Source organism: Procambarus clarkii, chromosome 62 (assembly GCF_040958095.1).
Source record: "Procambarus clarkii isolate CNS0578487 chromosome 62, FALCON_Pclarkii_2.0, whole genome shotgun sequence".
Lineage (NCBI taxonomy): Eukaryota > Metazoa > Arthropoda > Malacostraca > Decapoda > Cambaridae > Procambarus > Procambarus clarkii.
Window position 1 is genome coordinate 16,940,923 of NC_091211.1, and position 14,287 is coordinate 16,955,209.

General features: G+C 38.1%; 1 protein-coding gene across 2 annotated transcripts in view; it reads right to left on the reverse strand.

Moving 5' to 3' along the window:
- Positions 1–14,287, reverse strand: part of Polr1B (RNA polymerase I subunit Rpl135) — a 33,765-nt gene that overhangs the window by 6,897 nt on the left and 12,581 nt on the right. Inside the window, exons 9-19 of one of the 2 annotated variants that reach the window (XM_045755572.2) lie at positions 13,410–13,523; positions 11,446–11,574; positions 10,408–10,685; positions 8,887–9,084; positions 6,565–6,672; positions 6,221–6,397; positions 4,289–4,426; positions 3,302–3,414; positions 2,877–3,015; positions 2,544–2,700; positions 664–789 (exon numbers count right to left, since the gene is read on the reverse strand). In XM_045755572.2, the coding sequence (XP_045611528.1) occupies positions 664–789; positions 2,544–2,700; positions 2,877–3,015; positions 3,302–3,414; positions 4,289–4,426; positions 6,221–6,397; positions 6,565–6,672; positions 8,887–9,084; positions 10,408–10,685; positions 11,446–11,574; positions 13,410–13,523 (1,677 nt within the window). The remainder of the gene's footprint in view (positions 1–663; positions 790–2,543; positions 2,701–2,876; positions 3,016–3,301; positions 3,415–4,288; positions 4,427–6,220; positions 6,398–6,564; positions 6,673–8,886; positions 9,085–10,407; positions 10,686–11,445; positions 11,575–13,409; positions 13,524–14,287) is intronic. The other variant, XM_045755574.2, reaches the window with a different exon arrangement.

Genomic DNA, 14,287 nt, shown 5'->3' on the forward strand with positions numbered 1-14,287 from the left:
TAGGTGGGAATACAGAATTTAATTCCTTTAGTGATTAAGCAGACAAAATTACTCAACTTTGGTAACTTGAAATATTGGTTATCATTCTATTTTATTTATTTCTATGAAGACCCTCCCATAACAATATAAATTTGTGTTCATTGTAAGTGGGAATATAAATTAAGTAGGACGTAGTACAAAAATTGCATTTTTTTTAAGTGCATCGAAAGAACTTTGACTAATTTCAATTTCCGAGTGAATAAGATTGGGGTCACCCTAATATCTCATTTAATGAGCTTTGACAGTATTCTCAACAAAGAAAGCAGGTTGAGCACATGCACTGGGTTGCTCAACTGCAAGTCTTCCATTCTAACCGAGCATAACGATAATACTTTACTGTACTGAATGAATTAAATCCTTCTATTTCATCCATATTTTACAGTAGAATGATTCCAAATTGAGCAGATGCCTAAGGTAACTATATTACCACATCTGCATTCTAATAACATAGTAACAATATGCCAATTCTGCACAGTTGTTTCAATGATGTATCAATGCATCTGCTAATCCAAATACTTCTTAAATTATTTCATAAACCATTATTTGTGCATCATCATTATTATGACAAGTGTATTATGTATAAGTGTTTAGTTACTCTAAGGTTATCACAATATTAATTCTTACCTTTTTCCAATATCTTTCCAAAATAATCAACAGCAGGGTTCTCATCAGAAAACTCAAATGGTGTTGAGTCAAATGATTTACCAAACTCTGCTGCTGATTTACCAGCAACCAGTTCTATCAGCTTCCCTAAAAAAAAAATAAAGTAAAACTTATTGGAAATAATACATTTTGGTACTGTATTAGAGATGTTTGAATGGTGTATTATAGTACTGTATTATAAATTGTACAAAAGGTCCCAAAGACAAATGACAATGGACATATCAAATCAACAGATCACTTGGTGGGTCAACCAACAAAGACAAAGGCAGCTCCCTCATTTGCTAGCCATGTGCCGCTCCCCCAAACATTACTAGTGGCAAGATGACACCCCTCTTCCAGTCATGTATAAGCTGAATTAGTTGCACTTTCTAATTTCAAGTTTGGTTAAGTTTAATTTTTTGTTTACTCTTACAGAATTAGAGTTTTCATTTTAAGTTGGATAAGTTTATAGATGTAAATTTCTGTTCATTGCTAGTATTGCAAATTATTCACAATAATTCTTTTAAATGTGCAGTTACAGCAAGAGGTAATTTTTTTTTACTATACAGTATTACACTGTTCAATACTATAACCACACTTTTACTAAACTTGTTAACTGAGACCAGCCTGAACTACAAAAATCAAATGTTGAATGTAATGAAACTCCATTTTCATTCAGGCCGCTCAGTAGCTTTCCCATAGCAATAGCATTGTGGCTGCCAAGCCTTAAGGAAATGATCCAGGCTTTTAAGCCCCACTCATTAGCAATCCTGAGGAAAACAAGCCAAACAATTTGGTCTGGGCTATCTTCCCTGGTGGCTGGCTTACATTTCCCATGCTCCATCACTTACCTCTCTGAAGGGTTCACGTTTCCTCCTGTGGATCATCTCTACACACACAATAAAAATCTTGTTTTGATATGAATAAACTATCTTCTGGGGGAGCCACTTTTCTACCCCAGAAAATAGTTTATTGAAATTAAAAAGATCCTTAAAGAGTGGGAAGATTAATTTTAAATGTAGGATTAAAAAAAATAGTAATGGTAGGACGAAAACAACATTAGAAGAGGTATTAAGTTGGAATTACTTGAGGGCAGTGCTATATAAAAGTGGGAGTATAGATGGTGAAATAAGAGTAATGAGAGGGAGTAGTGTGTTAAGAGAGGGCAAGGAAGTTACATTAGAATTTGATTTAAGATAGAATTGGCTCTCGGAATTGGAGAATTGGATTAGAATTGGAATAGAATTGGCACATGAATTGGATAGAATTGGAGTACAAGCATTGAAAATGATTGTATATTTGTTTAAAGCAGTTGGTCTAAATATCTGGAATGGGTATAGTAATGAGGAAGTACTAGTACATGAGGTATGTGTTATGAGTGAAAAGGGCGAGAGGAATGAAATGCGGGTGAAGCATAATATACTGAGGTGGTATGGACATATTAATGGAATGATTGAATCATTTAATATGAAGGGTGTATAATGATAAAACAAAGGGATGGTATGGTAGAGACAGATGACCAGTATCCTGGAAGGGAAGAGAGGAGCAATATAAGAAAGAAAGGGTAGGGTGAGGGTAAGAAAGTCTGAAAGACTGAAGGGATTGTGTGGTGATACAAAGTCTCCTGGAAACACTTCAGGACTATAAATTGATACTGTAGACAGATGGTTTAGTGGTAGAGACTTACAGTTATCGAAGTACTAATGTTGGTGTGAGCATTTGGGTGGAGGTGACTTGTGAGGGGTGTTGAAGAATCTCAATATAAAGAATTTTCATGAGCTTTGCATTGCAATTTTAGGTAAATAACGATAATAATAATTACTTACAATATAAGGAAAACTCCACACACCAAACACACTAACCTGCTGTCATACGAGACGGTATACCATGAGGATTAAAGATGATATCCGGAATTATGCCTCGTTCAGAAAAAGGCAGATCTTCGACAGGATATAACCGACTCATAATGCCCTTCTGACCACTACGACTAGCAAATTTGTCACCAATAATAGGATTTCTCTGTAAAAAGCATCAACAACATATTTATATCCACTATTGTATTTATAAAATATGGATGAGCTCGGTTGCCTGTATCTGTCAATACTATCTCTATAACTGAAAAGCATATTTAAATAATATTTTTGTATATTCAACCATTATTTTCAAAGAGGATGTAATTGGTAGATTAAACTAACCTTAACCCTTAAAGTTATGAGGGCTTTTTGGCACTCTCCTTCTTTCAGAGTAGCAGACATGATACTATATTTATCCACAACGCAGTCTTCACCTTTGTATACTGTTTCTTGATACCTTTTCTGATGAATGTCATAAACACTACATCCAGAGATCAAGAAATAAAGTCAAAATTTAGTCTTTAGCAGCATATATAATATTGCTCAATTTTGAATATGGTCAATATATATAGCTATGCTTAAATCATCAGGTCTGGTATTATTTCAACGAGTTCTAATGCAACAACTATTTTATTAAATTCCTGAATAAAGTTATCCATAGTGCAAAGGCTAGAATAAAATATTTAGGAGTCAAGCTATTCAGTTGCTATAGAGCCACTACTATAGAAGTTACGTATACAGAGACACAAACATTCAACAGATCTTACCAATAAAATGGGTCTCCTTCAGTAAGTTGTGCTCCAAGAAAAGGAAGTCCATTAGCATCTATAAATGGTCTTTGATTTGGCTTGTCTGGATCTCTTCTAAAAACATAAGTTGTCTGGAAAACAAAAAGAAAAGTTTACTATGCACATAAAAGGCGTTCAACTTCTTGTACTAATAGTGATATACTCTACATATACAAAAGTATGCCTTGCTACAGTACCACCTTGCTCCAACACTCCTACTCCGATCCCTCTTATAATCTTTTAACCCTTACAGCGAGTCAGATTAGTTGCAGTACATATAATTCTTACCCAAGGCTAATCTCCAACCAATACAGTACAGACATTTCATTCGTATTAATGAACCAACTGATGCCATCAACACACACCCAAGATTAATTTAATGTGATGTTCCAAAATGTACTTTCAGCAGGACTGCTTTATTGTACACAATTTAATTATGTACAGGTAATACAATTCTTGGTTATCAAGCAAGTCAACTTTTCCCATAAACCCTTAAGAAACTATATGGTATTAAGTGCACATCTTAGGAAGTGAAGTATACTTCTAGTTAAATGAAATAACAAGTAAAGAAGACTGGTGATTAACACAAATATAATACAGTATTAACAAATACTGTACAGAAATACAAAGATAATAGATTTTGGTCCTTCACATCACTTCTTTCTTTTACAAAGCTATGTTCAATTATCTTTGTAATAACCAAATAAAACTTGAATTTGTAACAAAGCTTTAATACGTAAATCCGACATAAACACAGGAAATATAACTATACCAGCACCAGCTCTTGCCTTATTCATGTCACTACCATATCAGGACTGCGGGACATATAATATAACACATCATATTATTAAATGTCAACTGTACAGTACTTTACAGTTGACTTGAGTGCAAATTTCTAAATAATTGCAAATGAGCATGCAACCATATTCATGCTAATATCTGTCATGGTACAAAATAATGTCTTACCTCAGAAGCCCCTGGTCCTCTGCTCTTTCCCGCAAGCAATGTCAGGTCTACACACTCCGTCTTGTATATCTGACCATGTGCCAGGCCACGTTCCATTGCACACTTATTCAGTACCATTGCATCCTCCATATCATATCCCTATAAAAAATACAAATTCTGTCACTAAATTTTAACAGCCACTAAATTAATTTAAGTCTTCACAATACTGTATTAGTTATTCTAATAAATTGAAGAATACAAATATTAACTAATACTTTGCAGCTCATTGCAATTTACAGGAGCCATGGCCATGGCCTTAGAATTATTAATAATGAATACAATAGAAATCAATCAGGATGTCAATATGGGAAGACAAATATATAGCTGATCAGTGTTATCAAAGTCTAAGCACATAGGGTTTTATAGAGGGACATGTGGAGATATTTCCCATTTCCTATTTTGGTGATAAGAGGAAAGCCAGAGGGACACGTCACATTAGATGGTACATAATTTGTTACTATGTTAATGGTAACAGTAAGATAGTAGTAAGTGAGATAATAGGTAACCATCTCTGTCTCCATTGGTGGCAGAGTGCAACACGAAGGACAAAATAAATCTGGGACGAGTATGATAATTATTACATTTCTATCATCACAGGATGAGGATTCAAATACTCCAAGGCCAGAAAATATGAGTCTCAGTGCGTATAAAATTACATAAAGTTCTGCAATAAAAACATTTGTCGGGTGGGGGGGAGGGGAGGAAAGAGGTACAAAAGTTTTATAACAAAAAATAATGGAGAAGCCAACTCAACAGCAAATTTTTACCCATCTGTAAAAAGAGCAGGAGTGTGAATGTTGTTGAAAATATTAAAGACAAATAAATTATAGGACAGTGAGTAAAAGGAGGGTGAGTACAAGACTTCCCTGTACAAAATAGTACTTTACAAACTTTCCCAACTGGGACTTTCCATAGACAATACAAGAACATGTTGTGAATATGCACATACGGAAATCTCTTGCAAGCATGCCATTCCATTCTTGTCCCGCTTGGTCGAGGACCGGCAGCGGGACACTAAGCCCCGAAACCATCTCAAGATAACACTGCAAAATAGAACACACAGGTCTCTCAACAGGGGCATTGGTTAAAGTGCATTAAAAAATGTGAATGTGAACTTTGGAGGGGCCCATGCAGAGTATCAATGGCACCACCAACTGTGGTGGAGCAGCACACAAATTTCCATACATATAAACGCTAGATTAGGAAGAATGAAACCTCAAAACCGAGAAGTAAGCCAGTATGATATAAAGTGCTGAGGCATCGAAGGGCCAAGAGTAAAGCTGACAAATATGCAGGGAATCTAAAATCCTATTAGAACAACACCAGGAATGTCTAGAGGTTTATAACCTATTAATTTCACTGTGATTATACTGTGGTGTGAACTGGCTCTGGAGACTGGTGGCAGTACATGAACAATTTAACTATCTTGAGGACACTACCATTAACAATGCTTAGACATTTGAATTAGTGAAACATACTTTAAAACCAAATTAAATTGAATGTTACAATTCTGGCCAGAAGACAAGGAGTGTAGAAGTGATTGACAATCAAGTGTACAGAGGTGCCATAGGCACAATCAGAGAACACTGTATAAACATCAGAGGTCCGCGGTTGTTCAACGTCCTCCCAGCAAGCATAAGAAATATTGCCGGAACAACCGTGGACATTTTCAAGAGGAAACTAGATTTATTCCTCCAAGGAGTGCCGGACCAACCGGGCTGTGGTGGGTATGTGGGCCTGCGGGCCGCTCCAAGCAACAGCCTGGTGGACCAAACTCTCACAAGTCGAGCCTGGCCTCGGGCCGGGCTTGGGGAGTAGAACTCCCAGAACCCCATCAACCAGGTATGACTACTCATCACTCAGCGCAAACAATTTTGAAAATCATAAACGTACAGTATATGAAATTATGGCAACCACAGCATTGAAGCCCATACAAAAGTCTTCCATGTTCATGTCATCGTAGTGTGCATTTCTGACAAGGGGCACTTGTGGAGACTGTAGTCGATACATTTTCCCATAAGTCTGACTCCTCCAGTTGTGGATTGGTGTTCCCATGGATTGTTTACCCATCTGCAAAATGTTTCATAAAATGTGAGCTCTTTTATATACAGTACATACATACATAAACATATTTATTTCAAATTTTTATTAAATTATGTCAAGAATTTTCAAATAATTTTAATTCAAAATCAGTATCTGGAGTATGAAAATGAGCACACTTGTAATCATAAACTAACCTGGCACTGATACATGTTTCGAGGATTTGGGTTGCAATCAGAAAATGGTACCAACTTGCCAATATTGCTGAATATAGTTGTTTTGCCCACTTCAAGATGTGTATGAACCTGCAAATCATGCCATCTAGTTTTATAATAAACATATTTATATCTATGAAGATTTTACCATTAGGTAAACTTTACAAATCACTCACTCTGCAATATAAAAAAAAACTTACCTTCCCCCCATTATGCTACGTACAGTAACAAATACTAAACTTATCTCAAATGTCCACATCAACTTATCTCCATATTAACAAAACCCATAACTTCATTATCAATTTATTTTCATTTAATTGCTTAGTTCTCAAACATATGAAGAGGATTAAAACTTTAGAAGGATGTAACACATTACAAGATGACCTAGACAAAGTTAAATAATGCTCCAACAAGTGCAACTACAGTTTAAAGTAAGTGCAAAGTAATGACGTGAGGTACTGGCAAGAGAAGGCTGGACATGCACCACCAAATGGGAGAGGAATCATGCACCACCAAATCAAGAGAAATTCTTGAAAGGAAACCTTTCAAGAATCAGGCAGAGAAAGTCTTGGGGTTGGTATGACACTTGAACCTGTCAAACCAATTCTGAAATTTGGTGCAGCATGGAGTTTTTATCTTGTTGAGCACAAAGCAAGACTGGATAAAGTTCGGAGGTAAATATCAAATTAGTCCCAGAGCTGAAAGATATAACTTAGAGAAAGATTACAGGTATTAAACCTTAAGTCACTATGAGAGACAGTCATCTTGAGGTTATCTTGAGATGATTTCGGGGCTTTAGTGTCCCCGCGGCCCGGTCCTCGACCAGGCCTCCACCCCAGGAAGCAGCCCGTGACAGCTGACTAACACCCAGGTACCTATTTTACTGCTAGGTAACAGGGGCATAGGGTGAAATAAATTGCCCAATGTTTCTCGCCGGCGCCTGGGATCAAACTCAGGACCACAGGATCACAAGTCCAGCATGCTGTCCACTCGGCTCCCTGCCATACCATGTCATGGCAGATGTGATTACTACATACAAAATTCTCAGGGGAAATAGACAAAGCAGATAGACCATTTAGAACCACAATAAGTCAGGCTAAAAGGCTGTTTCTTGCTATGGACAAAAAGCCAGTCTTGCTGGAGAAACATGATCATAGCTGGGTAATGAAGAGGCTAAAACAGAAGCTTGGTGTTGCAATGAATCTTTTTTTTTTTAAGAAACAAACCAGTACAATATATTTTTGGAGATCATTGCTAGGAGAAGGAATTGTAGGTAAAGATTCTAACAGATAAATGCTCAGGAGCAAGACTTTTGCTGAAGCAGTTTACTTGTGGTGTACCAGAATAGTGCTCATCTTTTGAAGCAAAACAAAGTTTTTTTTGAATATCATGGTTGCATTAAAATATCAGTACAGATATACTGTATTACTTTTGTTTTAAATTAAACAAAAATGTGTTTCATCATTTATGGGTAGAAAAATCACAAAACATTTGGAGATACACAGCCAAACACAGAAGATACCCATGGCAGAACAACAGCCAAACACAGAAGAGACCCATGGCAGAACAACAGCCAAACACAGAAGAGACCCATGGCAGAACAACAGCCAAACACAGAAGAGACCCATGGCAGAACAACAGCCAAACACAGAAGATACCCATGGCAGAACAACAGCCAAACACAGAAGAGACCCATGGCAGAACAACAGCCAAACACAGAAGAGACCCATGGCAGAACAACAGCCAAACACAGAAGAGACCCATGGCAGAACAACAGCCAAACACAGAAGAGACCCATGGCAGAACAACAGCCAAACACAGAAGATACCCATGGCAGAACAACAGCCAAACACAGAAGAGACCCATGGCAGAACAACAGCCAAACACAGAAGAGACCCATGGCAGAACAACAGCCAAACACAGAAGAGACCCATGGCAGAACAACAGCCAAACACAGAAGATACCCATGGCAGAACAACAGCCAAACACAGAAGAGACCCATGGCAGAACAACAGCCAAACACAGAAGATACCCATGGCAGAACAACAGCCAAACACAGAAGATACCCATGGCAGAACAACAGCCAAACACAGAAGATACCCATGGCAGAACAACAGCCAAACACAGAAGAGACCCATGGCAGAACAACAGCCAAACACAGAAGAGACCCATGGCAGAACAGAAACCTTGAAAGTTTTGAAAAGGTCTGGTTTCAATTAGTGTGTTCTATTGTGGTTCCACTGTACAGTATATACAAGGAAATGACAATTCACTAAACATACTGTAAGGTGAAACATTACAAACCCCTTCTTTTATATCTTCTGGAGTTACAGCCACATTAAGGTAGAGTTGTTCGAGAGTGCCAATGTATTCGATAGTGTGCGTTGTAAGGTTTATCACTGGTCGCATCATTCTTGCTACAGATGTCACCAGAAACAGACCTGGATACTGCCCTTTGTACTTGCGCTTTGATATGAGCACTATTTCAGTATACTTAAAGATCTGAAACAATAAAAGATGATTATTTAATTAATATAGAAGATGAAATCTCTTCCAGTGAAAATAAATCATCCTCACATCCTTAGCATCACAAGGTGGAGGGATTAAGCTGGAAACCCATCTTCCTACAATTTCAACAAACACAGAAGCATCCTTAAAGTTTTTAGTATCTAAACCTTCTCAAAGTGTATATATTTAAAAAAAAAATCATTTTCAAATTACATCCATTTTCGGGCAAACGGCCAAATTCAGATGTAATTTGTAAGAGGACAGATTGTGGGGTCGACTAGTGTCACATTAAAAAAAAAAAAAAAAAAAAAATCAGCCTCTAACCTAACACCACCCCCCTCCCTGTGCAATTTTCATAAGGACCAAAATGAAATCACATGTTATCCACAGATTTGTTTAAGTTAGTCCCATAGTTTACCCACACATTTTCATGATTTATGTGAAAATGATGAACTGAATTCATTTGGGTTACAGTGATGAAGATAGCGAGTAAAGAACATGGGTACAGTAATGAAGATAGTATGTAGTGAAGATGTATGACCAGGGGAGAAAGGGGGACACAGGGAATATGTTGAAAGAAAGGGAGACATAGGGAAGGTGTGGGGAGACATAGGGAAGGTGTGGGGAGACATAGGGAACGGGAAGAGGAGGCCTGGGCGAGGACCAGGCCGCTGGGACGCTAAGCCCTGAAACCATCACAAGGTAACCACAAGGGAGTAAAATAAAGGAAGGAGGAGAGGTGAGAGGGGGGGAATAGAGAGGTGGGAAAAGGAAGGAAGGAGGGAGGGAGGGAGGGAAGAAGGGAGGGAAGAAGGGAGGGAAAGAGGGGGGAGGGGGGAAGGAGGGGGGAGGGAGGGTGGGGAGAGAGGGTAAGAGGGAGGGAGAGAGGGGTAAGAGGTAGGGAAGACACAGCTTGGGCACTGCCAGGTACCCCCTCTAGTCTGGCTATGAGCATAAATACCAAAGTACAGTACAGGTACCTGTAATATTATACACTGAAAAAACCCAGCATTGAATGTAATAAAATGCCATTTTCTGGGTGAGTGCCAGAGGCTCCCAAAAGCTATGCTATTAGGCCCACGGTCTAATACATACATACATATCGGCCCGGTATAGCTTCGAAGAGCCGGGGATGGGGGGGGGGGGACGCCTCTCCACAAAAAGAGACATTTATTTTATTAATTTACATTTACATTACTAATCTACATTTTAGACATTTACATTATTAATCAGGAATGAGATATTTAAGCATAAAATAAAAAGAATTACCATGGTAATTAAACAGTTTCTTTAGTAAATATATAACATTCACCTCACCTTATCTTGAGCTTTCATTATTCTAAGTTGTTGTGTAAATTCCTCAGAGTCATCTTTTCTGATATAGCCAACTAAGCAGCCATCCAGCACCACCTCTAAGCACTCGGTGTATGGAGCCAGAGGGGTGCAATGAATGGGTGTCATTCCAAGCCTAGCCAGTACTAGGCCTAAACTTGTAGAACTTGCAGGAGTATGGTTGAGAACAATACAATTCTGTGTCAAATGATTCAAAAGCCCACATGGTGCCCCATCAGGTGTATGAACAGGACAGATGAAACCTAAAATACAAAATAAAATCATGTAAGTGAAAAAATTATATATTAATCCTAAAGCCCATCCTCCAGTCTTGGCAGTACTTATAGAAAGGATGAGGACCATAGTACATATACCGACGTACAACACAATTAGAAAGTAGAAATCGGTACTACAGGTATTGAATTTGGACAAACCGGAAAACAATTTTCTACTTGTATTGCAAAGACAAACTAAACTAACCTAACTCAACCTTCCAAGCCTAATACAGCTCTATCTGAGGCTTAATATAGTATATATGTGTGTGCTAGGACTAGGAATATTTAAGTTTGTTTTTCCAGCTTCCTTTTTTTGGACTATAAAGTGAAGAGTACAAAATTCTATTAACATATATATAATGTTTGTACTATGGTGTGCATAGTTACAAAAAGTAATATTTAAACAAGAGGATGGGTTGTAATCCTATAATACAAATTTATATGAAGTTGAAGCTACATAAATTTTAAATTATAAGCAACCAATGAAGGTGTCCAAGTCACGTATGCCAGCATGTCTTACAATACAGCATATATACACAATAATATATAAATGGCTAGGAGTCATTTATATATATAATACCTCATTTTGATATCTCATGACAGAAACTGATATAAACTGATATACAGGTATTATGAGCAGGCTTTATAGAGTGAACTCCCTGTTTTTTGCGAGTCTAATATTTAAAAATAATATAATAATAATAAAAAGAAATAAAATACAGTATGCAGAATCTAAATTATCACTCACCCCATGCCTCCCCGGTCAATCTACGTGCCTCGACAACTTTAGTCTCCACAAAGTAGGAACCTCTATGTATCGCACGGAGATGGGCCAAGTCACGCATTCTGTTTATGTGTTCCAAGATGACAGTCAAACCTATTATCAATACAAAATTTAACATTAAACATCATAAAACGCTTAAGGTACTGTACATGGTAAAAACAGTTTCCAAGTTTAAGGAAAACAAAAGAAACATATTTCTCATTCTTATTCTCAGCTTAATTCTTACTTTGAAATATACAGGGGGTACATGATATTTGTTAATTTTTTAATATAGATGAAATTTAACCATTCTTATAGTGATATCCTGACATGGAGATTATCCTTTCAACAATTTCAGGGGGCAAGGGGGCAGTTACAGCAGGCTTACCAATCTAAGGGTTCTAATTTCATCCAAGGAAAATTTTTTTTTCAAATATTGTTCAAGCTAATTTCCAGAGTACAATACTGTACAACCAATATAGAAGAGCAGCAGAGGGATTCTTGATGAGGAAGAGTTGGCTATATATAGCATTAAGACTATAAGACATGCAAATTCTCTCTACCCTTTCCCACAAATTGCAATCCACACTGCCATACACCATACCCGCTGCCACTCCAACAACTTGTGCACTCAGTACTCTCATTATAAATTGGGTGCAGCTTGAAGTAACAATGCCAATGTAGGGTAGTAACAAAGCAACCATAGGGTAGTGGGATATAACTCTTTATACCCCACCTCCTAGCCAATTATACCTGCTGCATTAATTACATCTCGATATTGAAGTTTTCATCATATTTTCTTAAAGTCATAGATGGAAGTGACTTCAACTACTGCTTTCAATGTATTCCACTTGCTGACCTCCTGCATCAGATTCCCTATACAATGGCTTTAATTCGGTTATGCCAGTTTTGCAGAACAATACAGTTTAACCTCAGGATACAACCGTCCCTCTTTATGAATTTTTCGGGTTACAAATGCAATTTCGTCGGAAAATTCAAATCGGGTTACGACCTTTGCTTGGCCTTGCGACTTTCTTGATACACATATGGGTCAACCAAGCCCATGGTTCCTTGTGGCACGTGGCACAGGTGACCCTGCTTCAGTTTACTAGAGCTGTCTGCTTAGTGACGATCGTGTTTGAATTCTTTGTAAAGAATTTCACTGCTTTATGCTTTTTTTTCATTTTTGAACATAAAAGTAATTATTATATATCATGGCATGGGTCCCAAGAAAGTCATTGGTAGAGTTCAACCTAAGAAAATAGTTGCGAGGATGACGATAGAGGAAAAACAAGGGATCATTCAGAGTGAAAAAATATGATGTCTCATTACAGACACGTGTTGAAGCGTAGGAAAAAACAAATGTCTATAGATAGATTTTTAGTAAGATAAGCAAGCAGTGAGCCACAACCAGGTCCTAATGTTATGCCTGCAAAATGTAGGAGAGTACCCCAGAGAAGTCATCACTGCCTGATATTATAAAGGAAGAGGGACTTCCCTTCCAAACACTAACACCTCTCCTCCTCCTCCCCCCACTCCTCACCGTCTTCCATACACCAACAAGTCATCAATAAAGGTAAGCTATAACGTGTACATAATATAGTACAAAATATTTGTGTGTATTATGTATGAAATGTACTGTATTTAGAAGTTAATATTTTTGGGTGTGTGGAACGGATTAATTCAATTTACATTATTTCTTATGGGAAAATTTGTTTTGGGTTGCGAATTTTTGGCTTACGACCCGTCTCTGGGAACGGATGAAATTCGAAAACCAAAGTACCACTTTATGAATATATATGAATGTATATATTCATTCCTTTTGCCATTATGCATGAGTATTTAAAGTTTAAAAATGACATGCAAAGGCAGATATCACTAAAAAAATAGCAGGAAAATCCAATAAAATTGAATATTAACAAGTACTAAACTTAATTACAGTACTGTACCTGTTTGTTGCATAAGGCCACATTTTGTCTTTGAAGGCAGTGTTCCTGTGGCAATGAATGTCTGGAACAATTGACCCACACTTCGGCCTCTTCCCGCAGCTCTTTTGATATCACCTAACAATGGAAATGCAAGTGGTGAGTGGTAGCCATGTGCTATGCTACCTGCAATTAATATTACAAAAAAAAAGCATGGAATGTAATTAAACACCATTTTCTGGGCGAGCCCCAGAGGTTCCCTGAAGCTATCCAAACTGACATGTGCCTTATTAGTTTAGTGTCATCAGTCCCTAGAGTTCTGGGTACCTAACGGAGACCAGCGCCAGAACCTGGTTCACTCGGAGAGGCGCAGGGAGCAATGGCCATATGAGCACTCTACATTTAGTTTGTCATGTCTGTCATCGACCGGGGATACCACCAGAAAGATAGACAAAACAATACAAACTTCTAACTGGTTAAAATTGCAACCTATGCGCAAAGAGAGCCAAAGAACTTCCCCAAAAAGAAAACAAAGAAACAAACAAATTGTTATCCCACTAGCGTGCCCGCTTGTTAGTGCCCCCCCCCAAATGGGGGGAAGGGAGAGCCCGCTCAGGCGAGCCAGCCGCTCCACCCCAAGTTTGTAGAATGATCAAAAAACCCTTAAAGAAAAGGCAGAGGCCAGGGAAAAGCTTCCGAGAAGGAAGGCCACTGGGATGACCCAGAAGCCTCAGCGGGAAGAACGGGCTCAACTACCTCCACACCCGCAAAGGGATCGGCAGCCCCTGAAACCGCCAGAGTCTCATCCCAATCGAAAACCCCGCCTTGACTCCGAAATCCTGACGTTTGGGAGCCGAAAGCAGGGGGTGGAGGAGCCTGACAAACCCACCTTGGAAAAGAAG